The sequence below is a fragment of the Eutrigla gurnardus genome (assembly GCF_963514095.1).
Source record: "Eutrigla gurnardus genome assembly, chromosome: 11".
NCBI classification, from domain to species: domain Eukaryota; kingdom Metazoa; phylum Chordata; class Actinopteri; order Perciformes; family Triglidae; genus Eutrigla; species Eutrigla gurnardus.
Window position 1 is genome coordinate 27,616,259 of NC_139925.1, and position 27,627 is coordinate 27,643,885.

General features: G+C 43.5%; 1 protein-coding gene across 6 annotated transcripts in view; it reads right to left on the reverse strand.

The window, feature by feature from the left end:
* The window catches only part of LOC311021191 (neurotrypsin), a 30,201-nt gene extending 3,978 nt beyond the window's left edge, over positions 1 to 26,223 (reverse strand). For 5 of the 6 annotated variants that reach the window (XR_014597985.1, XR_014597986.1, XR_014597987.1 and 2 more), the window contains exons 1-13: positions 26,001 to 26,223; positions 20,778 to 20,817; positions 17,652 to 17,894; positions 16,933 to 17,071; positions 14,387 to 14,562; positions 12,644 to 12,791; positions 9,705 to 9,883; positions 9,193 to 9,334; positions 7,989 to 8,191; positions 7,581 to 7,722; positions 6,271 to 6,549; positions 2,306 to 2,428; positions 1,117 to 1,397 (exon numbers count right to left, since the gene is read on the reverse strand). Coding sequence is in view for 2 of the 6 variants with exons in the window: in XM_084021617.1 (XP_083877743.1) it covers positions 1,117 to 1,397; positions 2,306 to 2,428; positions 6,271 to 6,549; positions 7,581 to 7,722; positions 7,989 to 8,191; positions 9,193 to 9,334; positions 9,705 to 9,883; positions 12,644 to 12,791; positions 14,387 to 14,562; positions 16,933 to 17,071; positions 17,652 to 17,894; positions 20,778 to 20,817; positions 26,001 to 26,072 (2,167 nt within the window). In the remaining 4 variants the exon portion in view is untranslated. The remainder of the gene's footprint in view (positions 1 to 1,116; positions 1,398 to 2,305; positions 2,429 to 6,270; positions 6,550 to 7,580; positions 7,723 to 7,988; positions 8,192 to 9,192; positions 9,335 to 9,704; positions 9,884 to 12,643; positions 12,792 to 14,386; positions 14,563 to 16,932; positions 17,072 to 17,651; positions 17,895 to 20,777; positions 20,818 to 26,000) is intronic. The other variant, XM_084021618.1, reaches the window with a different exon arrangement.
* Positions 26,224 to 27,627: the final 1,404 nt, after the last annotated feature.

Consider the following 27,627-nt stretch of genomic DNA (forward strand, 5'->3'; position numbering starts at 1 on the left):
GGAAAATGTTCCCATAACATGTTACAGCAATAATCACAACACATTTTAAAGCATTTTCTATGACTTTGAAGTATCAAAATACTTCAAAACTCACTATTTAATTTTGCAAGGATCATAATGTTTTATATTTTCCACTGTTGTAGAGCATCACAAACTTAAAAATATATTTAATGTATAGATTCAACGATATTTATTTCACTACTTAAAGCAAACAATGACCACTTAGAGTAAAGTATAATACATTATAACAGTGATCATAATGGCTTATTACAAGATTCTAATGTATTACAAATCCAGGAATTACTAGATCACTGCATTAGTGACCAGTAATTATAAAGAATTATGATACTTGATCTTATTTCATTATACACTTAAACACAAACCTAAATAATTACAAAAATATAATAACAATAAAAATAACAACAATAATAATAGTGATTACTTTATAATATTGAATGATATTGGGATAAACCGAAGGAATTATCATACAGTAGTATCATTGCAAAAACAAACATCAGTGACCAGCAATATTACGAATTATAATACTTGACCATGTTTCATTATAGATTTAAATATTAAGTAAAAATAATAATAATTGTAATAATACAGAATTATACAATGCTTTAGAATGTGTTACAATTATTGTTATAAAGCATTATAAACATTTATGAGTGCTTTTATAAGTATAATTACAAATAAACAGATTAAACACAAGTATTCATGATAAATCATTTTGGGCATCATAGAAAGTGTAAACAGTGGTGTTGTATAGCACGGTGCCATAGCAACCAGTATTCATGGTACACTCACCTGTGTGTTGCCCTGTAAAACTGGACCTGTGCTGCAGGTAGAGGTGAGCTACTAAAGCATATACATGCAGGCATCCAGCTCATCCCCATCACACACACCCATCACTACTGGACACAGTTTGAACTCACAGCAAAGTGACATTGAAACAGTTCAGGTGATGATAGTCTAATGAAAACATAGCTATGAATATTATTTTCCATTTCTGTTAATAAGTCCCTGCAAACGCGGGACACTGGCCCTTTAAGATACCATTTCCGTGATGCTGGGATGAAAACCTGATGACAGGACTCTGAGCAGACAGTTTACCTGTGACGCCCCAGCCAGTGATCACACAGGCAGCAGGTCTCTTCTCCCACCGGTTTCCTGCCTCTGGCAGACACACGGCTCCAGTGTGAGGGTTGAACGCCACACAGTTGCCCTCGGTGCCTTTGAGCCGCAGCAAGGCGATGTCGTACTCCCAGCCCTGACTCTGGTACTTCCTGTGGATGACGATGCGTTCGGGGGACAAGCTGCGCTCAAAGTCGTCCTGCTCCTCGGTGTGGTAGTCGCCCAGGCGCAGCACGTAGCGGCTCGGGTCTCTGCCGAACCTGTAGGAGCAAAGCCACGCTGGAAATGTGCTTGATAAATGTTCATCTTCTAACATTAGATAAGGTAAGATTAAACCACAAAATAATGTTCCTACATTTCACATGACGGAACAAAAATAAAAATCTTAAAAAGGAAATACAGGCAATTGTTTTTCTAATGATTTGATTAATTTCACTTGATTTGGTTTCAAAAGAAAATGTTCAGGGTGAGCAGAGACCACCTTCACGAATATCTGTCCATTTGGTTTCATTATTATATTATGAGTTAACAATCAACAGCTAGACGGAAATGATTCAGTTCTCCTCACAGACTCCCTGCATGACCCGTACTGTGTTTCATTTATCCTACTGTGTTGTCCTCAACATGAAGTTTCTACTGATGACAGTCCCCTCCTGCAGACGCTCACAGAGACAGTCAGAGTGAAGGAGTGCTGCCCTGCTGGCTGGAAGGCTTTTCATGTGAAACAGCGTTACGTTTACAGACAATTCTGCTGCAAAAATCTGTAACTGTGTAAAAAATATTTGCCTTCTGCAGAGCCAGAAATAAAGAAGTGGTTTCATTATTCCATGATGATAAATCTTTATTAGTCCCACGGAGGGAACATTTAAAACAGTACAGCAGCGAAGAGGATGGTGCCACAACAAGAGGCCAAACAGAAGCAATAGAAGCAGAACATGAATGAGATAAGAGGAAACTTAGTAACATCTGTCTCAACCATCGTTCAATATTTGGTCATTTATAAAGTCATCTATGATGACATTTAGGATTCACTGGGACATGAGTAAGTTACTTCAATAAATGTAGAACAAGTAACAGTTTTCTTTTCTTGACTGAATTAAAAAACTGTCCTGCCTCGCTGTAATGACTGTGTGAGAAATGACAACCACTAGGGGGCGCTGTCTCCTACCTCTTGAAACAGTGGGCGGCGGTCACAACCCAGCAGGGGTTGATGAGTGAAGCTCCACACAGAGGATGGCTTCCTGTAGACTGAGACCGGAGCCACAGAGACACCTGCCAGGGCCACTCCCCTCTGAAGACACACACATACACACACACACACACACACACACACACCCTGGTATAATAGTGGTATGTGGATACATCAGAAAGCTATAATAACAATAAACTTGTACCAACTGTGAAGTAACTGTGTGAGCAATTCTAAAAACACATTTCCTGTTTAAATGATTTAACATGTTATTGTGTTTTGTATTAAATTGCTGTATTTTTCTCTTTTTTCCATTTATTGTTGTATTGTATGTAATGTCAGAGATTAATACAGTACAAAACCATATGAACAGAAATGCATTGAACTATTCGTTGTCATAGAAAGGCCAGATATTGTGGCCAAGGTTTAGCAAATTATTGTTTTTATTTACTTACAATTAGGGCTGGCCTATTAATAATATATTTCACAATCTTTTTAAATCTCCTTGAAATCACTGTGCACACACAATAAATACAATCACACCAGCAGTGGTGGGCTGTCAGGGCCATTAGGGCCTTCTCTGCTGGCCCTGTCAAAATCAAAAAAAGTATTTTTTTTCATAATTAAATTAATGTGTCTGAACTAGGGGTGTGAATCTTTGGCTTCACAGCGATTGGATTTGATTAACGATACAGTAGTTGGCGATTCGATTCAAGGACGATTTTTATTTTTTTAACGATTCGATTCGATTCTGTAAACCACGATTCGATTCAGTAACTTGTAACCAAAATTCTATATCCATTAAATAAACATGCAATAATGCGAGTGAGACTATTTGTATTCTTCTGAAAGGTGAAAAAATAACATATTTATTCTATAAAAAAGTAAACCTGCATAATATTTTATGCTGAATACAAAAATGTTATTAAACATTGCTCGGTTATTTTTTAACATTTTCAGTAGACTACATGCTGGCAGGGGAGAGAGTGTCTTAAACGTAGTGTTGTGGTAGTAGCAGGAGCAGATTTGGTTATCAACAGCTAATTATTAATGTCAATATGATCATCGATATTAATAATTATATTTAATATATTATCATGATATAATCATGGATAAATGGCGGTGTAGTTTTTAATCCCCTTTGTCCCTTTGTTCTGACCGCATGTGTAGGCTTTTGTAGGCCGCATTGTGTAGTCCTAATCGTGAGGTCCCAACAGTATTAAACATTAATCATAAGTAAGAATCACGATTAATCCGATTAAATGCATTTATATCGATTATTGGTGAAGCCAAAACGATTCATTTTATTTATTTATTGTAGCAGATCGATTGAATCTATAGGACTGACAATCGATTCATCGATTTATCGAATGAATCGTTACACCTCTAGTCTGAACATTTTTTCGTAACATTTTTTCAGTATGTTACGATTATATTTGCAGAACGAATATGGTTATTTTTTGTGAAGCTGAGCTGGATTTTCCATATGTCTTTAAACGCATCACAGCTCCGTGGACATGCTCTAGTAGTATTGCTAGCCTTGTGTTGAAGCTGCCATTTCCTATTTGTTTATAACTTTGACTGACGTGTGTCATCAGCCAATCAAATTTTGATGCATAGTGACAGAACGCCCCATGGGCCCAGCGATGTGTCTGGCGCTAGCCCCCGCTGATGTCAGCAAACGAAGTTTGAACCTTTGGCGGGTTTTTCAGAGCGTTGTGAGTGAACTACGCTATGGCCGCTGCCTTTACACCACCTATCGATCCTGTTTCCGATCTCCTTCGTGTGCCTTTTTCAAGGCGCTCGTTTGGAGAGAAGACAGAAGTTATTACAAGAGGAAGACCTACACCTAAGCTGGATGGACTGACCAAGGCCGGCAAAGGTTTTGTGCAGCACTTCACTGAGGCTAACTACGACCGCTATGACTGGCTAACAGCTAGCACCGAGCGGAACAAGCTATTTTGCTGGCCGTGTTTGCTTTTTAATACCAGTCTGGGAGCATGGAACAGCACGGGTTTTAACAGTCTGAATAGCTTCACCAAGGCAGCTATTAAACATCAGGCATCCGAGCGCCACCTTATAGCGGAGGTACATTTGAAGACATTTGGTGAGTCCAGGGTCGATTTGCAGCTGGATGAGCAGCGGAGACGAGAGACAAGCCTGCACAATGAGAGGGTGAAAAGAACCGGGACATTCTGGAGCGCCTCATCGATTGTGTCCACATTGTGTCCATAGACCACGGATTTCAGCAACACTGCACAGCTGTCATTTGTGCTCCGGTATGTCACTGACATCGGAGTAAAAGAGAGATTTCTGAAGTTTGAGGATGTCACAGAAAGAAAACGAGCGCATGATCTAGCAGCTTCAGTACTTGAAGTGTTTGGCAGCTACGATTGCAAAACAAAGTTAGTGGCACAGTGCTACGATGGAGCCACTGTCATGGCATCGGGAATTAATGGCGTACAGGCGCGCGTTAAAGAAGAAATCCCTCAGGCTCTTTTTGTGCACTGTTATGCACACACGCTAAATCTTGTGATGTCTCAGGGAGCATCAAAAATTAAGGACTGCAAGATTTTTTTGCAAATCTGGGAGGATTGTCCGCATTTTTTACACGTTCTCCCAAGCGCACAAAACTGCTGGATGAGTTTTGCGAGAGGCGGCTGCCGCGGGTCTCTCAGGTGAGATGGAACTTTAACTCCAGGTTGGTGTGCACGGTCCACGACAAAAGAGCTGAGCTGGTCGAGGTTTTCCAGCACATCCTCGATCACGCTGAGGATTTTGACCGTGAAACAGTGCATTGTGCATCAGGACACTTGTCACAGTTGACACACTTTTTTCTTTTTTCTTTCATCGGCATTTTTGACTTTGCTGACGTGCTCTTCGAAATACTGCAAAATAAGAGCTTAGACGTGCAGTTCAGTCTGGCCAGAATTGCAGATTTTTGCCAGAGTCTTGAAGGTGAGCGTGGGAAATTTGATGCCATCTATGAGTGCACAGTGGAGGCCGCAGGACAGCCGACCAGACCCACGAGGCTGACCAGACCCACGCGCACACTACAGAGAGTTACACACAGCGCTAATCGTCAGCATCATCGCGCAGATAAGGAATTGTTTTGAAGATCACAAGGGACTCCTGTTTGTTGCACTGCTGGATGCACAACTGTTCACAAAGTTCAAGCAGACATTTCCTGAAGCAGAGCTCAGGAGCCTGGATGAGAGCTACGGCACACAATTTGACCTGGGCAGACTCCGAGCTGTGCTCAAGGTGATGTACAGCATGACAAACTTTCAGGGAAAGAGTCCAAGTGACCTACTGACATTTCTGAGGAGCACGGGGCTTGCAGTCAGCATGTCACAACTTTATGCCCTCACATGCTTGATCCTGACAATACCAGTGTCCACCGCATCAGTTGAGCGATCTTTCTCAGCTCTCAAGCGCATCAAAACATACTCGAGGAATACAACTGGACAAACAGGACTCTCTGCACTGGCATCTATTGCCATAGAGAAGGAGCTGCTCATTCAACTTTAGCAGGACGCGCAACTGCATGATGAGGTCATTGAACGTTTCATCAGAAAGGATCGGAGGATGGATTAAGGTGTGTTACATCCTGGTGTAAGGTACCATGATGTAACGTTACTATAACAACAGGTCTCTCTGTGTGTTGGGTACCAGGATGTAACGTTACTATAACAACAGGTCTCTCTGTGTGTTGGGTACCAGGATGTAATGTTACTATAACAACAGGTCTCTCTGTGTGTAAGTACCAGGATGTAACGTTACTATAACAACAGGTCTCTCTGTGTGTTGGGTACCAGGATGTAACGTTACTATAACAACAGGACTCCTTCTTTCTCTTCCTGCTGATAAAAAGAGATGCTGGATCAAACACACCAGCGAAGATAACGTTACATGCAGGACTTGGCCTGTGTCCGTACACTAACCTCAGCGACTTATCTCCTCCTATGATCCTGCGGCGGCGACGCTGGTTATTGAGTCTCAGCCCACAGGTCTGCATGTCCACGGCAGCGTCACCTAGAGGATCCAGGGTGTAGTCACAGATGACGCCCGCGTCCTCACTGTGGCGGCAGTCCTGGCTTTCTTGACCAACAGCTGGACACTGACTCAAGGACGTCTCAGTGCCCGAGCATCGCACGTTGTCCAGGTGGATGGCACCCTGACCCTCGCCAAAGTACGCCATGGACCGAGCTTTCGCCACACCACTTGGGGGGGGGGGGGGCAGTATACCAAAGACACAGACTTTTTTATAAACAAACACATGCTGTATGTATTATACACATTTACTCTCAAAGGGACAGTATAGTATATTATATATATTCACAACACACTGGTTTGCAAGACATTATTTGGCTCTGGTTTTGTTTAAAGTCTAATTTTGTTATGTATTGTGTTTTTCTGCTTCTCCCCTGTCCTTTCGTGTGTTCATAGTTTTTTTGTGTGTAAAAGGTCTCCAGAGTGTCTCAAACCCTTTATAAAAAAACTTCAAAAGGGGTTGATTCCACAAAAAACATAGCAGACCTCTTATGCTTCACTGCCAGCTCTTACCATCTGAGCTACTTTCGTAGACCTCTGGGGGAGAACAGACAGTCTCTGGTTTCTCCATATAGTCTAGTCTGGTCTCTGGACTAATGTGAGCTACTATCTAGACCTCTGGGGGACCACAGACAGTCTCTGGTTTCTCCACATAGTCTGGTCTGGTCTCTGGACTAATGTGAGCTACTATCTAGACCTCTGGGGGACCACAGACAGTCTCTGGTTCTCCACATAGTCTGGTCTGGTCTCTGGACTAATGTGAGCTACTATCTAGACCTCTGGGGGACCACAGACAGTCTCTGGTTTCTCAATATAGTCTGGTCTGGTCTCTGGACTAATGTGAGCTACTATCTAGAACCCTGGGGGACCACAGAACCAGGAGACATTTGTTTGCAACATCAGGATGGCAGGAGGAGAATCTCAGTGCTGATATTCATTCATGACACAGCGTCATGCAAAGTTCTGGCTTTGCATCAATCCGTGTCGTATTGTATTTGTATTGACTTCACCATGACTTCAACTACACTGTGCAAAAGGTTGACTTTGCGTTTACTGTGAACTCACCATAATAGACAGCTTTCCTTGACATTTTATGAGCACAATCATCCTCTCAAAAGGATGAATCTTTTCCATGTTGGACACGGCCTGAGCTTTTGACTAGCTCCCTTAGGCAATAATATCAGAGAGAAATCATACTAACTGGAATCCCAGCTGTCTGCAGACTACAGCTGCATTAACATCATTCCAGCCGTCATCACACACGCTTCCCCACTTGTCGTCCATGAAGACCTCCACTCGGCCCTCCTTCCTGCTCTCTCCAGCAACCAAACGCACCAGAGGGCCTGCGAGCAAACGTCACAGGGACGACATGTTATCATTGTGTCCACGAGCTCAGTAAAGGTGGGGCTTAAAGGCCAAATCCCGACTTGAACGAGGCTAAAGCGGCAATTCAAGTTCACACAATCAGATTAATTCAAGTAGGCAGGGTAGTTGAATGTGCATGCTACTCTTAAGCAATGTAACAAAATACGACCGTTGTTTTGGACTGTCAGGTGTGAAAACACCGTCATCCTGCCTTTCTTCGGGAGTCACCCATGTGTGTTCTTACCGACAGAGGTCAAAAGATGTGGCATGTCATTGGTCTCACAGCGGACCCCCACATCCTCGCTGTGGGAGCAGTCATGTCGGCCCCACTCAGAGCGGCTGCAGGCCAGTAAAGTGCTCTCTGTGCCCAGACACTGCACCTCGTCCAGCAGGATCTGGCCCCGGCCTTCTTCATATACGCCATCAGGAGCCACCGTGGCTCGTCCCCTGCAGATAGCAGCACATCTCTCTTTGGACGCTCACTTTCATGGTGTAGAACAAGAGCAACATCCTGAGAACAAACACTACTGTGCAAATGTCTGCATTCGCTAAATCTTGATATAGGTTGCAGAAATTCTGATCTGTAATAACACAAATCATTTACAATCTTTTTTTCTGATGTTTGAAGGATGGACTCTAATAGGGCTATTTTTGAAATTGATTAATCTAGCAAATATTTTTTCGATGCATCGATTAATCTAACGCTTATTTTTTCGATTCGATTTGTGATTATTTCCCCATAATTTGACCTATATTTATGTATCTCAATGAAAAAACACAAATTTCAACATTTGTATTGCTCTTAATTACCAATTTCCAAAATACAATTCAAGTAATGAATACAGTAGTGCAATCTGATGCCAGAGGTAGCATTTAACAAAAAATAAAATAAAAAAATCCTGCCTTTAAACAAGCGTTTGTGTTTGTTCGTTCGTTCGTTTCCCTAATCTGAGGAGAAGGCCAGGCATAAACATGAAATATTATTGGCTATATGTTTAGCAGAGTAGGTCTACATATCACATGTGTACAAAGTAAAAAAAAAAAAAGACGCTACACATACTGCGCACGCATCATTCATAACAGTTCCGCTCTGTGCAGCTAAATCAAAGAATAAAGGAGTTGCAACATGGAGCTTGGAGACATAAAGGATTAAAAACAGGACAATTAACGTTGAGCAAGTCATCAGGAAAGTCCGAGGTACGGGATCATTTCAAGTGAGTAGTGGGAGGAGGAGGCGATAACACATGTGTCGGCTTTGTCCAGTCATATCCTAATCGCAGCACTAACGTAGCCTATAAAATGATTTGTATATTTTTGTGGCTGAGTATACTGATGATTAGTGTGTACAGTCAAGTATACTACTATTTATTATGCTCAGTCTATTTATTTTCCACCAAGGTTTCTTTTACTAGACTGATGTGATAAATTCCCAGAAGTGATGCACTGACCTGAAGCCTAGCTGTCGACACACTACCTGGGCGTTGAGCTCGGTCCAGTTGTCATCACATACGGTGCCCCAGTCTCCCTGGTGGTAAACCTCCACGCGACCTTCCCAGTGACTGTCTGCTCCGATCAGACGAACTGCACCGTCTGCCTCCACACAGGGAAACACACATCACTCACTACTCACTACATACTGACCTCTCCATGTTGTGGTGCTGTCTGAATGGATAGTGAGAATGATTACACCCTATAATGTGGACTCAAAGTATCCCACAATTCATCTTGAAAAGTAGTGTACAACTGAGCATTACATACCATCATGCATTGCTGTTGAAAATAGGAAAGTGGGAAATATTCTTGTTGGAGATGAACTGCGTCTCGCCTAGTCCTCTACATAGTCCTCTATATAGTCCTCTACATAGTCCTCTATATAGCCCTCTACATAGTCCTCTATATAGCCCTCTACATAGTCCTCTTTATAGTCCTCTACAGGACACCCCTGTGTCTGGTCTCTGACCTGTATGTGGGTTACAGGACACCCCTGCGTCCTCTATGTGGTCACAGTTGTGTTGCTGCCAGATGTTATGAGGACACTCGTCCAAGGAGAGTTCATTTCCTGAACACTGAACCCTGTTCAGGAAGATGGGACCAGCACCCTGGCCGAAGTGGGCCCAGGACCAGGCCTTGGCCACGCCCCTGTAGGTCAGGACAAACAATCACCAGCTGAGGCCACACCAGGTCAACAAATAATATAAATATATACAATCATTAGTGTGATACATATTAAGTACATAAGACATAATACTAACACCAGTGCAAAATACAACAGCAGTGAGATAAATATAAATTTTTTAAATAAGTCTACTACAATAGAAAAACAATATTTCAAATAATATTGACAAAGCAATATTGCACCTGGCACACAGACAATGAATATTGCACAATGTCAAAAAAGTAAAAATGCACATAACACACATGACCCAATGTGCATTATGGATTTTGGCTCAATCTTTAAATTTTTGCAAGCAGTAAAAGGAAGTGACCATATTTGGACTGCAGACAAGCGACAAGTGGATCTGATGAACACAAGCAGCAGAGCAGCAACCTTACTGGATCTGGATCCATCTGGATTCTGGTGTGAAGCTTTTAAAGGATAGTTCGGAATTTTGGACTTAAGACCTATTTTCCAAGTGAGCCGGTGTGTTCGAGACGTCTGGAGACGTTTTCAAGAAATTTCATTCAGTTCTTCTAGTTGCCGAGTTCGCTTGTGCTATGGCTAGCGCAAGTCAATGGTTCTAACTAGACAGGCATTAAAAACAGTCTTGCCCACTCCACAGTGCACCCAAGGCAAATCCATTGTAACGGCAGACTATCGATGTATATCTGTGTTGATAGAATGTTTGAAATAAAACCAACCTTGCATTTCTAAGGATTTATGTCTCAGCAGCAGCAGCAGCGTGTCATACTTCCTAGTAGGCTATGGCAGTGGCGGACTGATATCACCTAGCACTTATAAGTTACCGGTTCTATAATAGTTTGTTTACCTGCTGTCATTGCTACAGACACAGAGTAGCCTGCAGTGCTAGTTTCTTTAGTCTCACAGAAATGGCCACTTTTGGAGAATATACTGAAACTTTTGGAGACAATGATGAGGAGTTTTTTTTCCACCCAAACCGAACCGTACCTGTACGAGCCTGAATATACAGAGGAAGAATTGCGCGAGAGGGATGCTCAAAGGGCAGAACGTGAACGAGCGTCTGTGGAGACCGAGATAACCCCCGCTGGAGCTGAGAACCGGGATCGAACAAACGGAGACTGGTGGTGCCAGGAGGGATCCCCCGCAACGCGTCCGAGGGTTTACGGGTCTACGGACGGAGCAGAGGTCCGGGTTCGCGGTGCGTAATTGTGGGTTCGCGTGGCCGTGGGCTGCCCGGTGTTTGCGTGAGGTCCAAGTGCTTTTCACCCAGGTCTGAGGGCATGAGTCCCGACAATTCGTCCTGGTTCGATTGCCTATTTACGGGCAGTATTTGGGCGGCGCGTTTTAGAGTTTTGAGTCCGACGGAGAGTCCACATGTGTGGATTTGCGGAGCCGCCCGCTGCCCGGTGTTGGTCTACGGTCTGCGGGCTTTTCACCCAGCTCTGAGGGCACGAGGCCCGAATATTCGGCGGTGTTTATGTGTCTATTTACCGGAGGGAATCCCCGCAACGCGTCCGAGGGTTTACGGTTCTCCGGACGGAGCAGTGGTCCGGGTTCGCGGTGCGTAATTGTGGCTTTGCGTGGCCGTGGGCTGCCCGGTGTTTGAGTGAGCTCCGAGGGCTTTTCAGACAGCCTTGGGGGTATAAGTGCCGACAGTTTGGCCCGGTTTGATTGCCTATTTACGGGCAGTATTTCGGGTGGCGCGTCTTAGAGTTTTGAGTCCGACGGAGCAAAGTAAAGTTCTGCTGCTGCTGAGAAACTAGTTCCTCAAAAAATGGATGATTCATGCGATGCAAGGTTAGTTTTGTTTCAAATATTATTCTATCAACACAGATATGTACATCGACAGTCTAGTGTTTTAATTGATTTGCCTCGGGTGCACTGTGGAGTCAGTATGAGTGTTTTTAATGCCTATCTAGCTAGAACCATTGACTTGCGCTAGCCATAGCACAAGCGAACTCGGCAACTAGATGAACTGAATGAAATTTCTTGAAAATGTCTCCAGACGTCTCGAACACACCGGCTCACTTGGAAAATAGGTCTTATGTCCAAAATTCCGAACTATCCCTTTAACACAGTTAGCTTCATAATTCTACTGCACCCCTGCTTTCTGGTCTGTTGGACTCTAAATGGACCTGTCAATCAGCAGGTAAGCCCGCCCCTAAAGCATCCCCTGCTTTCTGGTCTGTTGGACTCAAAATGGATAATACATCAAGAGAGAAGTAGGACCATTTTCTCATAGACTTCTTTAGAATCAGACTTCTTTTTGCAACCAAAGGAGTTGCCCTCTGATGGCCAGTAGAGAGAACACAAGTTTATGGCACTTCGGCCTTGGCTTCACTTTTCAGAACCGGAGGTTGCCATCAGGTGCTGGTCCTCTCTTGGCAGATTTGTAGTGGTGCCATATTCTTTGCATTTTGTGATAATGGATTTAATGATGCTCCGTTAGATCATGTGACAGATAATGTGACACTTAGATGCCCACAGGTGGACTTTACTTAACTAATTATGTGACTTCTGAAGGTAACTGATAGCCCCAGATTCAATTTAGAGGGCTCATTTACAGGGAAAATACATATGCACGCACCACTTTTCACTTTTTTATTTTTCAAACCAATTTTGAATATTTTGTTTACGTCCATTAAAACAATCTGAATATAGATACATTTGAACTAAAGCACACACATTAAAACATCACTGTGTCATCACTGTGGATCTGAATATCTTTGTGTAGCAGTAGCACAGCAGTTGTTTCTTACCCCAGACCCAACTGTCGACACACCACCTCAGCATCAATGTCGTCCCACTGGTCATCGCAAACGGTTCCCCACTTCCCATCCCGGTAGACCTCCACCCGGCCCTCGAAGTCCTCCAGGCCTCCCACCAGCCTTAGAGGGATGTTGGTGCCTGAGAAACACAACATCAACTGAGCCAATAATACACTTGTTTTTTTGGGGGACTTCAGAAACTGACTCTATCTCTGACTCTATATAGTCCCCTATTTAGTCCCCTATACAGTCCTCTACATAGTCCTCTATATAATCCCCTATATAGTCCTCTACATTGTCCTCTATAAAGTCCTCTACATAGTCCTCTATATAGTCCTCTACATAGTCCTCTATATAGTCCCCTATATAGTCCTCTACATTGTCCTCCATAAAGTCCTCTCCATAAAGTCCTCTACATAGTCCTCTATATAGTCCTCTATATAGTCCCCTATATAGTCCTCTATATCAGTGGTCCCCAGGCTCTTCTCCTGTTTCTTCACTGGGCCTTTTCCCCTTCGCAAATCATTTTTACAAAGACGTCTGTTTCTTACTCATTTTGCTAGCTTGTGGGTTAAACTTTGGCGCTCAAGTGACCGAGACGTAACCAAGAGAATCCGGTCATTTTTCAAAATAAAATTTCAAAATAAAAGATCGTTTAGACACAGATAATACATAAAACAGAAATAATTATTTATTTCTTGTGCGGCCCGGTACCAATTGATCCACGGACCGGTACCGGTCCGCGGCCCGGGGGTTGGGGACCACTGCTCTATATAGTCCTCTACATAGTCCTCTATATATTCCCCTATATAGTCCTGTATATAGTCCCCTATATAGTCCTCTATAAAGTCCTCTACATAGTCCTCTACATAGTCCTCTATATAGTCCCCTATATAGTCCTCTACATAGTCCCCTATATAGTCCTCTATATAGTCCTCTACATAGTCCTCTATATATTCCCCTATATAGTCCTGTATATAGTCCCCTATATAGTCCTCTACATAGTTCTCTATATATTCCCCTATATAGTCCTGTATATAGTCCCCTATATAGTCCTCTACATAGTCCTCTATATATTCCCCTATATAGTCCTGTATATAGTCCCCTATATAGTCCTCTACATAGTCCTCTACCTAGTAAATGGTAAATGGTCCTCATTTATGTAGCGCTTTTATCCAAAGCGCTTTACAGTGTTGACTGACATTCACCCATTCATACACACATTCACACACACCGACGGTGGAGTCAACCACGCAGGGCTACAGCCAGCTCGTCAGGAGCAATTAGGGTGAGGCGTCTTGCTCAGGGACACCAGACACTCAACTAGGAGGAGCCGGGGATCGAACCAGCAATTGACATAGTTCTCTACATAGTCCTCTATGTAGTCCTCTACATAGTCCTCTACAAAGTCCTCTATATAGTCCTCTATATAGTCCTCTATATAGTCCCCCCCCCCCCACATTTTCAATAAACAGAATAGACATCTACATATTAACATAGCGTTAAAAATATAAATAGGCAAGTCATTGTAAATAAGGAAATTGTAAAACTGTATTCATTAATATGCAGGTGTTTCATCTACTTGCACATAACAGTACAGAAATATCCATATATAGACCCACGCATGTTTCACTGTTGTTATTACTATGTACTATTTGTCATGTATCCATGTATTTACATGCATAACGTATCCACACTTGTTATTATTGATCAGTAATGTCACCCTGATCTCACCTTCAGGTTCGGCACAGTCCACCCCCGCTTCGTTGCCATGGTTACAGTCGTTCATGACAAACTTCCTGCTCCGGCACTCCAGCAGGGAATTCTCATTGCCACGGCAACCCAAACGCTCATAGTGGAAGACAGAAGCCGGGCCGAAGTAGGAATGCTGCAGGGCCGTACCGATCTCACTGTGTGGATGGCAGAGACACGCTATGAAGACACTTTGAATGATTGGAAGCTCCTCATACTCAGACCAGTGCATCGAACCACTGCTCCCACATACAGTATGTTGACAAAACTCCACTTTCCCAAAAAGCAAAAGAACTCCATAGATGAAATGGGAAATGTGGAGGAGATCTGGACAATATGTTATGAATTTCAACGGATGAAGCTCAACCTAGTGGAGAGCATTAGGCTGGAGAAGCCTTACGGCGGGTTCACACTGGCCGCGGAAGCGCCGTGGAAGTGCCGCGGTGCGGCGCGCCGACGAAAATCGTGCGCGGTCCGCTGCCCCCCTGTTCACACCAGACATGTATTTCTCCGCTGCGGTCGACAAGCTTCTGCTCAGCTGTTGTTCATTCAGATCTATTTTTTTCCATTACGAAGTAAATAACACCATAAAATGAATACGCCATGTTTCTGTAACCAAGAAGTTTGAACACTTCTTGTATTTATCCGTTCTCTCTCTCTCTCTGAGAGAGAGAAAGAGAGCGAGAGAGAGAGAGAGGGACACACACACAGACAGAGAGAGTGTGTATGGTAGTAGACAGTAGTAGTAGTGTGTTGAAATACACATATTTTTTTTATCTACTCTCTTCACATTTATTAAATGTATTGTCTCTTCCTGTTTCCCAGTGCGAGTTTAGATACACAAATATGATCGCAGTTGTCAATCGCAGTATTTTATTTTGAAAATTGCTTATATTTTGAAAATTGACCGGATTGTCTCGTGTTTCTCTGTGTGATTTCCTGCCAGAATTGACGCGTTCGCTCGCGGCACGCGCAAAAAATAGAGCAGACGCCGAAACGATCGCTTCACGGCGCGGGACGGCCGCGCCTATTCGCGGCGCTCCGCGTCTGGTGTGAACGGCACTATCGCTTAACAGGGGCGCCGAATGGAAGCGGGCTCCGCTACGCGCCTATTCGCGGTGCTTCCGCGGCCAGTGTGAACCTGGCGTTAGTAGTCTTTATCACAGCTGCTCAAAGGTCTCTTCAATCACTACCACCAGAAGTAAATTGTCAATACTGAATTTGTGAATATATCAGGGACAAAAATGACTTTTGATTGGGAAAAACCCCATCCACAATCAACACCCACACACAGTCCAAAGAAATGGCTTAGAGCAGACAACCCAACTGTAGAATACCGGTGTGATGTATGCAGGGCCTGAAATCCACCAGCCACTGTGGCAGGTGGATTTTGAAATCCAAAAATGGTTCTTGAACTTGTACAGAATACACATTAAAGTGTGTGCAAGGTTTTTTTTGTGTTTTTTTTTGCCTCTAACGTTTTTTGTCCCGGTTACAAATGGGTTTGCAGTGTTTCCCACAGGATTTTTGGAGACTATGGTGTGGGGGCTCGTGATCCTCTAGGGTTGAAAATGTTGAATAATTTCATTGTAATGCATCAATTTGGTGAATTCTGAGAACCAGAATATCACATATCAATTACTGACCAATTTCTTTCAAACTGCTGGTACTGATACAAATGTTGACATTCTAAATGGGGTTGAGGAGTTTAAGCATTCAAGAAAAGATGAAAACAAAAATGACTAAAACACAGTGCTGAGCCTTTAAACTATTAGTTTATCATGACTATTATTATTATTATTATTATTATTATTATTATTATTATTATTAATAATATAAGTGGGTGACTATTCCTCAGCCTTCCTTGGTGTTTTGGTTTTGACTGAAGCCCTGTTCACATACGTCGCTACTCGACCATCTCTGAGCGACAGCTGTCAATGGAATGTGAATGTGTTCTAGCGGAATGTGGCCAGGACAGGCGATGCGATGTGGGCGGGGACGGAGAGAAAATCATTTTAACTTTCTGCGATGCGAGTGAAGCGAGTACCAAGTGAGTACCAATCAGAATGTAGAATAGAGATGATTGACAGTTGACGTCAACAGAGAGTTCCACAGAGTTGCCGCTTGAACTCGCCGCCGGCAGAAGTGAATGTTTTTGGCCAGCGAGTGGAATTCAGTGAGAAAGTGAGAGGCGAGTAGCGGCGGAAGTGAACGGGGCTATACGCGCACGCACTGTCAAACTCGCCAGCTGAGGGGAGGTGGGGGGGCCAACACACATTGGCTACCTGATTGGTCAAAAACTCAACACTTGCTCAGTGTTGTGTTGTCTTATTGGCTACCCGCCAATGTGGCAGGTAGATTGACAGTTTCACCCGGCAATCACAAAAGCCACCTGCATTTGGCGTGCGGGCGGGTGCCAATTTCATGCCCTGGATGTATGTATGTCAGACTGGTTGTAGCTTTGTAACATGGTGTCTACTGGTGGTCTGTCCTCATGAAGCTGTCTGTCTCTAGGAGACTGTCCTTACCCCAGTCCAAGCTGTCTGCATAAGACGCTGGCGTCACGGTCGGTCCAGTGTGTGTCACACACTGCCCCCCACTGGCCATTCAGATAGACCTCCAGACGCCCACTCTTGCCTGATGACCCCCCCATCAACCTGGCAGCACCTGCAAACCACACACAAGGAAACCTGTTGTATGGAGCCAAAAAAATCAAGATTAGTAGCTTTAATAATGACTTCCTTCCTTCCTTCCTTTGACATGTCCTTCCTTCCTTCCATCCACCCACCCATCTATCCTTTAATCCTTCTTTCCATCCATCCATCCATCCATCCTTCCATCCATCCATCTGTCCGTGCATCCATCCATCCATCAATCCTTATTTCCATCCATCCATCCATCCACCCATCTTTCTTCCTTCCTTCCTTCCTTCCTTCCTTCCTTCCTTCCATCAATCAATCCATCCATCTTTGTTTCCTTCCTTCCTTCCTTCCTTCCATCCATCTTTGTTTCCTTCCTTCCATCCATCCATCCATCAATTCTTATTTCCATCCATCCATCCACCCAACTTTCTTTCTTTCTTTCTTTCCTTCCTTCCATCCATCAATCAATCCATTCATCTTTGTTTCCTTCCTTCCTTCCTTCCTTCCATCCATCCATCCATCTTTGTTTCCTTCCTTCCTTCCTTCCTTCCATCCATCCATCCATCCATCCATCCATAGCCACATGGTCCACTCCCCTAGCTCACCCTGATGACAGTCACAGTAGGCCCAGCCAATGGCCCCAGAGCTCTGCCTGATGAAGCACCAGGGTTTAGTCTCTCTGTCTGGATTTCTGCAGAAGCTGTGGTCCCCCAGTCCTCGGCCCGGGTACTGCCTCATGTAGTCTAGGAAGTCTGTCCACTTCAGGCAGGGAGAGCCTGAGTCTGTGTGGGACACTGAGCCGTTATAGTAGCCCAGCTCTGTAAATCCTTGTGTACAGGAGAGGAGAGCTGCAGACACAGACCATCAGTCAGTGAGTCATACATACAGCCTATGATTACTGTATCATATTCCAATGAGCTTCAAGATATTCCTAAAAATACAGACAAGCTGCATGGCTAACACGTTCCTTACAAACTAATATTCTCTCATCGTTGAGAATCAAATGGCTGCTGTGAAAATCCAAAGTGCATTTATACATAGGACCGATGTAGATATGAAGGACAAATTTGTCGGCAACGAAAACATGACGATTCTGAGTGTCAGGTGATTGTCCACTAATGAAAACATGGTTATTAATATTATATTCAATTTCTGCTAATAGATCCCCTGAAATGCTGCACACTGACCCTCAAAGTAAAACATTTGAAAGCAATACTTTTACTGGTAACAGAGTACATTGACTTCGTTAACTGCTACCCAGAGACAAACATTCTATTGAAATCAACATAGCAGGATGCAGAAGGGAGGCCATTTCTATGTGTACCGTTGCCATAGCTACTGTCATAGCTGATGACTTCTGTTCACACGCTCACACGCCACATCTAGTATTTCTCACGCAGACAAATTACCAGGATAATTAAAACAACTTTCTCTTGTTATACGAAAATAGTTCATCGAAATGTGTTTCTGAAAACATTTTATGCAAGAAATAAGCTATGCAGTTGCTGAATCTGTCTTCATTTTAGATCGACAACGGTCAGTTTAAAAGATTTTCGAGAGCTTGCGGAGGCGGCACCCTGTCTCTCGAAACTCGCCACAACGCGAAGGCATTGCACGGCTTCTTACATAGACAATGAATGGGAAGCGTGGAAATAACGCTGCCTGTGGACTCGTACCTTCAGCCAAATCTCACGCTGAACTAGGTTAAAAAAACTTGAGAGTCCTGCAGTAACGACTACCAGTGGAGTCGTAATGTTAGGAAGCAGAGAGACAGAATAAATGCATCAAATGTAACAATTTTCTTTAACAAGTGCAACATTAAAGCAGTGGAATTAGCAAGCTAGCTAGCTAACTAGCACACAGCTGGTTTGGTAGCTAGCTTGCTTATTCTGTCATTCTTTAATGCTACACTGGTTCGCAGCAGCAAATTCAAATTAAACATCCCAAGTTAAACCTACAGAAAATAATAAAAAAGGGTATAAACAATGAGGCACCCCCAAAAAGACTTGCAGCTTGGGGCCCCCCTAGTGGCTGAGGGGGCCCTATGCAACCACATAGTCCGCTTATAGCAAGAAAAGGCTCTGTTACCCTGGATCAACTGCCAGAAACCAGTCCTATGAGGCTGCAGTCCATGCCAAACTTGACACCTTCATCTGGTGAACAGATGGTAGTTTAACAAGACAATGCAGAAATGCAGAGAAGACACTTAATTGCAACCAGAAACTCTGCCGACTGTAAAACAGATCTATAAAAGTGCATCTTGGGTAAACGCTGTGAGACAAGTTCACACAAAACAATCCCTGATTTACCCACAATCCTACAGTCAGTCACTCGACATCTGGCGCATGTAGATTCTTGTAGACTGCAACACACCTGCCAGGCATTAAAATACATTCCCCAGTGGGAAAATCTGAGAGACATTAAGGCCTTTTTCCCATTAGCGGTGAAGCATGAGAATCAGGTAATGTACAGACTGACTCCAGTGGTTTAACTGCTGCTGGGACGGTTCACACAGTAACCTGGTTTACTGCACATAAACATGCTGTGACTGGAGAGCACACAGCTGAGGAGGAAACGGAGAGGTTCTGTAGAGACGCTGTCAGCTGCAGACCATATGAGACTGTCTGCTGAGGTAGATTAGTAGTGACTATATGGCTGTCTGGAGAGTATGTGTCTACTGCAGTCTCAGGTCTGTCTAAATGTATGCACAGACACAAATGATCCACCTTCACCATCGTGTTTTGGAAAATACGTTTCAGAACAATCGCAACACACATTTCCATTCAGCTTTATTGTTTCTCACACTCCAACATTCAACTTGGAACCAGAAGTGATGGGGATTTAAGCTGTACTACAATAACAGGGAGTCAAGAGAGCACACATTAAATATGAACTAAACCTTAGAGTTATGGTTAGAAGTGCCTCTCCCCTGGAAATTCAAAACATGTCTCGAGAAGGTGAAAAAGAAAAGTATCAGCATGTGAAGGTGGTAGAGACATGTCGAGTCATGTTTATCATTGACTCGTTTTCCATAATCAGCGTGTCATGACAATCACAGCTTTTCTCTCGTTACCGTGGATATCAGAACATTCTAACATCTGGAATATCTGGTGTTATTAACTTAAAATCTGCTGATAGGAATGTGCTTTCCTACACTGTGATGACAGAGTGTGGATGCAGCATTTAGAGGCTGGCTACTTAGCTAGCTCCTAGTTCCATGCACTGAATATAAGTAGTTGACTTAGTCATAGTGACGTCACCCATTGGTTTGTGGACTACGGTTTTGAAGCAGCAAGCTCAGCATTTTGGACGTAGCCATCTAGGAATTTTTGCTTCCAGTGAAGGAAGTGACCATATTTGGACTGCGGAACACAAGCGGCAGAGCGGCACGCTGAGCAGCAACCCTACTGGATCTGGACCCATCTGGCTTCATGTTAACAAAGTTAACTTAACGTAACATAATTCAACCTTTAGAGCTAAGTGTTCAAGTAATCTTAGTAGTTAATTGCATTGCTAACGTGGTAGCGATGGTGATTAATGAATAAAGCTGCCTCCATGTGTCACCTGGCTCCAGATCAGATAACAGCAAAATTGAATATATATATATAGATATATATATTAAATTTCGCTGTTATCTATATATATTTATATAGGGGGCATTTGTTTCCAGCTGAATTAAGGGGTTTCAGGGTTTAGTTACTCTTTAATAAAGACTGTATGATGGACTTTACCTGCACTCTGCACCATATCCAAGTGGCCACCTTCAGTGAGCTGTGAAGAAATACAACATGCAGAGAAGTCAACACGCAGCAAACACATGGGACCACTTCTATATGCTTTCATGTCACAGAGCCAACTTTTCCCATATGAAAAGTTTCCTTGTCGTTATGTTTGGAACCGACAAACTGCAGTCAGTTTGAGTTTGTGTAATATACTGAATAACTTGTGTTGATTGTCACAATACCAGTCCTCAAAGCTCCAAACTTTCAATGTCTATGCCTGCACATGTGACAAAGATAAAACCCATATTGAGTTTGTTATCTACGTCAGGCGTGATGCTGTGTTCATAGCAATGGGAAGATGTGGATGGATGTGAAATATGTGTGGAAACCAGATACTGTCTGTGGTCCCCCAGAGGTCTATGATAGTAGCTCACATTAGTCCAGAGACCAGACCAGACTATGTGGAGAAACCAGAGACTGTCTGTGGTCCCCCAGAGGTCTATGATAGTAGCTCACATTAGTCCAGAGACCAGACTATGTTGATAAACCAGAGACTGTCTGTGGTCCCCAAGAGGTCCACGATAGTAGCTCATATTAATCCAGAGACCAGACCAGACTATGTGGAGAAACCAGAGACTGTCTGTGGTCCCCCAGAGGTCTATGATAGTAGCTCACATTAGTCCAGAGACCAGACTATGTTGATAAACCAGAGACTGTCTGTGGTCCCCAAGAGGTCCACGATAGTAGCTCATATTAGTCCAGAGACCAGACCAGACTATGTGGAGAAAACAGAGACTGTCTGTGGTCCCCCAGAGGTCCACGATAGTGGCTCATATTAATCCAGAGACCAGACCAGACTATGTGGAGAAACCAGAGACTGTCTGTGGTCCACCAGAGGTCTAGATAGTAGCTCACATTAGTCCAGAGACCAGACCAGACTATGTGTAGAAACCAGAGACTGTCTGTGGTCCCCCAGAGGTCCACGATAGTGGCTCATATTAATCCAGAGACCAGACCAGACTATGTGGAGAAACCAGAGACTGTCTGTGGTCCACCAGAGGTCTAGATAGTAGCTCACATTAGTCCAGAGACCAGACCAGACTATGTGGAGGAACCAGAGACGGTCTGTGGTCCCTCAGAGGTCTAAGATAGTAGCTCACATTAGTCCAGAGACCAGACCAGACTATGTGGAGGAACCAGAGACTGTCTGCGGTCCCCCAGAGGTCTAGATAGTAGCTCACATTAGTCCAGAGACAAGACCAGACTATGTGGAGAAACCAGAGAATGTCTGTGGTCCCCCAGAGGTCTACGATAGTAGCTCACATTAGTCCAGAGACCAGACCAGACGTGGAGAAACCAGAGATTTTCTGTGGTCCAAACAACAAGGTCTCTGCTGTATTTATGTCCAGATGACCTTATTTGGAGTGTTGATGGCGCAGATACTATGTTAGCATAGCCTAGCATCCATCAATCTAGACTCCATTCAGAAAACACGCATTTTAAAAGTAGTTAGCTTGTGGTCTTACAGACAGACCTAACAAAGCATGTCTTCATACTTTCTACTGATCACCATCATTATTATTATTTCAGTATCTTTCCATCTGGTTATTGATATTAAATCACAGATAAATAGTTTATTCTGGTTCATCCAGCTGTAGTAAACCAGCTGATGTGTCTTGCTAGATCCAGTGAATCCAGCTTAGTGAAATTCACGAGCACCTCTGGATGATGTCATGAACTCAGACAGGACTGTGTTTGGTTTCCTGGTGGATCTGGGACTTCAACATGTACAAAGCAGCAACAGTGGTGATTTCAGCCATGATGGATGAAACCTTGTTAGTATTTACATGGAGGTAAGCCGTTTAGCACAAGTGACGCAGATTAACACAAATGATCCCGTGAATAAACAAAAATGATCCTGCAGCCAGGGCTGCACGGTGGTGTAGTGGGTAGCACTCTCGACTCACAGCAAGAGGGTCCTGGGTTCGATTCCCGGGTCAGCCCGGGTTCCTTCTGTGTGGAGTTGGCATGTTCTCCCCGTGTAAGCGTGGGTTCTCTCCGGGTTCTCCGGCTTCCTCCCACAGTCCAAAGACATGCATGGGGATAGGTTCATTGGTGACTCTAAATTGCCCGTAGGTGTGAATGTGAGTGTGAATGGTTGTCTGTCTCTACATGTTTGCCCTGCGATAGACTGGCGTCCTGTCCAGGGTGTACCCTGCCTTCGCCCAATGACAGCTGGGATCGGCTCCAGCCCCCCCGCGACCCTGAATACAGGATAAGCGGTAGAAAATGGATGGATGGATCCTGCAGCCAAACTCACACAAGTAACGCGGGCATGTGTTTCGCGTTTGGTGTGAAAATATTTTTGCGTTTGGTGGGAGATATTGTGTTTGGTCCTATGTGTGTGTGTGTGTACCTGTCTGTCCGTCCACGGCTAACCTCTCATAGTACTGGACCCGTCAGTCTAATATTTATTGTACTCATTTATGACCGTTTGCCCAAGGACCCCTTGTGATTGAGGTGATTCACCATTTTCTCTCAGCCAGTCTGTAGGAGCAGCAAGTGATCAACAACTGCTTCAGTAGCAATTTACTAATCTGATGAGGGTCATATTAAGGCCTTTGTCGTGGCTCAAAAAATGACATCCATGAAAAAGTTTGGTCTCATTTTGAACTCAGATTCACCTCTTCTTTGTTTATGAGGCAGATGGAGAGTGCAAGAATATATTTGGTATATACTACACATAATGATGGTCAGCAGTGAAGGAGTGTGAATCATTGGAGCTCCTTTCCTTTGCATTTAGAGAATCTGAACGGCTCTTATCATGGCAGCCACTTGTTTACTTCTGGGTCACTTCTTCAGTTCTTCAGTTAGGAAGCTTCCTAAGCAAAATACCACAAAATACCGCAGGTCCCAGAGGCTCACCTGCAGTTCCATCGACCACCAAAGAGGCCGCTAGAAGCAACGCATCTCAAATCTTACCGACTGCCACTTAACGTCCAGAAGTTGCATGATAGATAATTCAACTTTGACTTCTGGGACATGAACAGTGGTCTCCTGAGTGAAAGTCTAGTGTTTTTAGACATCACTCATCCACCTCCTCCTGGTGTGGCCTTTGTTGCTCTTTATGGTTCAAAATAACATGGATTGCATACAAATTGATTACCCGGGTTAAAAACGAGTAATGTGCATTAATCCTTGTAGGTAAACACCAGCTATAAGCAGTGAATGACAGCCTGCACGATGATCCATAGAGGATCTGTCAAAAAGTAGACGTCAACAGGGTAAATACGTCTGATATGCTTGTGGTTTGTCTTTTCAAGCAGAGCAGCAGTGGTGTCTGCAGAGATCCCTGGGTCCCACCGGATGGGATCAGGATTTTATGGTTTCAGGAATCAAACGAGCTCTGTGAAAGTGTTTCATTGATGTGATATGAATCAGAGTAGACTTTGACCTGCTGATAATATGAAGCAAACACAGTGGAATGAAAAGACCAACTGTGGCGTTTGGACATGTTTTGTCTGCAGTCCAGTGCTGAATCATCTTAAACTGCTTGAATATGAAGCTGTTTAAATGCACCCTGGGTAAAAATGTGCAGGAATGATTACCGCCCAGTCACCATTGTCTAATAATGTGAAACAATGAATATGAATTTCCTACACTGTTTATTCATGCGAACAACCTCAACACCTACATTGTATTGTACACACGGTCATCTACAGCAGTTGTGCTTAGAACTATCACATGTGTGTGTTCTGTGTTGTATTCAGGGGCCACTCAGTTTCAATACAGCGTCTCCCTTCTGTCTGCTGTTCTTCTGGAGAGGGCGTGGTACAGACATGTTTTAAACTATGATTCTTATTACTACAATTAGGAGCATCTGATGCAACAACAAACCAGTCAAATATCTGACTCTGCAGAGGATTTTTGGCAGTTTAATCCACATGAAATAGATGCTAGAGCACCGAAAACTCAACTGTGAGGAAAACAAATCAACAGCCTCAATATGTTGTTAACTGAGCGTTTAAGGAGATTAGCTGATGAGTGTCCTCTTGTCTGCACACAGCTTTCTATTGCTCCTGCTAATATAATTAATAGAATTGATTGTATTACCAGCTCTGGTTTCCACAGGGGACTTCTATTCTCTGTGACGCTGTGTGAAGATTGAAAGAGTTTAAAGTCTGGGACACCGTATTAATGAAGTGGACATTGTCCCAGACGATGAGCTGTTAATTCATTATAAATTCTCCTGAAGGTTCCTATAAGGTCAGTGTCATTCACACACACAGATCAGTATCAGGTAGAGTGTATAGTGCACATTAGACACACAGGCACAGATTACAAATGCACATGGCATCTTTTTATGTACTTGATAATAATGTCAGACTGCACAGTCACAGCAGCAATGCACCAGTAGACCGCACAACCAAACACTGACAAGTTATTCATTCATGTGCAATACCAACATTTCATATTTCATATGTGCGATAATGCGAATTTAACCAGTCTTTCTCAGATTATATTTAGTTTACTTCTTTATTATACATTGTTGATTCTATATATTATTATATAGATATATATTATATATACACCTATAATTGTTTGTTATTTTGTACTGTTGCCTGTTGTTCCTCTTTGCTGCTGTAATTCTGTTAATGTGGGACTATTAAAGATATTATAGTTACTCTATTTTGCTATCCCATTTTACTTACTTTATTAATTGTGGCATCATAACAATGTACATCATTGTGCAAAATCAACATTCCATATTTCCTTTTTTTATGTGCGATAATGTGAACAATTATATTTGGTTTTTATTATATATTTTATATTCAATCGAATATAAATGATATATATTATTGTTTACTTCATTATGTATTCTATTGATTGTTGTTGTTTTACTGTTGTTGCAGTCATTCTGGACGTTTCCCCACCATGGGACTAATGAAAACCATCTTACTTGATTTGATATTAATATATTTGTTGGCTTGTTAATCATAGTTTAAATGATCTGTGGAAATCAGTAAGTGTTCAGAAACAGTTTGTGTCTCAGATTGTTTTCTCATATTTCCCTATCATGAACTAAAAGTTATTTAGGAGATTGCTGGTCCATAAGGTGCCCCAGTTCTCAGCCCGGTGACATGACAACGTGACGAAGCCCGGTCCAGGTCCAGGCTCGGTGACAGCTCGTAATATCACCTTTATATCGGCTGAGAGTTGCTGCTGACTTACCTCTGCACACGCACAAAGGGCCAGTAAAAGCCAACAGGGCACGGACCCGGGCACCACGTTCTTCCGGTCCATCCTGCGGACGGAACCATCGCCTCCTCCACGCCGTCCACTCAGCGTCCTGTCCCCGCTACAACAACCAGGCCGCTCCACTCCTTCAAAGACACCGGCCGAGGTCCCCTCTGCTCCGGACACAACTCAGACATCAACACGCTGCGGAGCTAAAAATGACGCGCTGTTGGCGAGGAGACTCCCCCTCCGTCCCTCCGTTCCTCTCTCTCTCTCTCTCTCTCTCTCTCTCTCTCTCTCTCTCTCTCTCTCTCTCTCTCACACACACACACACACACACACACACACGCAGAGGGGTGGTGCCGCCCTCATACTGAGCCTGTATATCTGTGACTTCCATTGGAGCCCCTGTCAATAATTCATCTTTACACTTCCAGCAGCCTTTCTTATAACGGCCTCAAGCAGCCAGATATAGAACACGGCCCAGTTCTACATAACAGGGATACAGGAACGCCCGGAGGTCCTTGAAGGCAGCAAGGAGAGCGGCAGAGCACAGCTGACGTTCACGTTCTGTCTGTGAGAAGCAATGAGTCTAACAGCTGTCTGAGAGGCGCGATTCAATACAGAAGTTAAAGTGATGGTTCGGAGTGAAATGCACCCTATGTAATTTCCACCATGACATCCAGTAGCCAAACACCCCCTCGGAAGCATTTTTAGCGATGGTCAGCATTGGTCAAGATAGGGCTATCAGCCGAATGGCTTAGTACTAGCGCGATGGTACATGGTGTATATCTCGTAAATTTCCCCACTAATAATGCATGGAATGTTACCTAACTTCTGCAGTAGTACACATAGGGTCTGTACTCACAAAACGAGGCATTTTAAAGTTTGTACATCAGGAGTTTATTTAAAAGAACACTTGCCTGATAGCTTCTACTGCCAAAGCTACCGCTGTTGCGTAGACGGCACTTCCGTGTTTACCCAGCTTCTTTCACGTGAGAGTATGAAAAAGTTTTGTTTTTTTTATAAATGCTTCTATTATCAGGTCGACAAGTGTTGACATGATAATACAAGCATTTATAAAAAATCAGCGAAACTTTTTCATACTCAGGCGTGAAACTTGCAACACGGAAACAGCTGGGTAAACGCCGACTGCCATTAAACACCAACAAAGAAGAAGAAGCTGGGTAACAGCTTCTTCTTCTTTGTTGGTGAAGAAGTTTGGTAACATTCCATGCATTATTAGTGGGGAAATTTACGAGATATACACTATACACCATCGTGCTATTACTAAGCCATTCGGCTGATCACCCTATCTTGACCAATGCTGACCATCGCTAAAAAATGCTTCCGAGGGGGTGTTTGGCTGGATGTCATGGTGGAAATTGCCCAGGGTGCATTTTACTCCGAACCATCACTTTAATGCAGTGAATGTGGTGGATTTACACTGGAGTTAAGGATGGTTTAACACTTGTGTTAAAAAAACACTTAGTTAAAGGAAAACACCACCGCATTTCCATACTGAACTATGTTCTGCTCTGATCTTAGACGAGGTGATACATACCTCCCTCTCCTCTGTGAGCCCATTGTGCGTGCACTCAATGGGCCCTAGTTTCGTAGA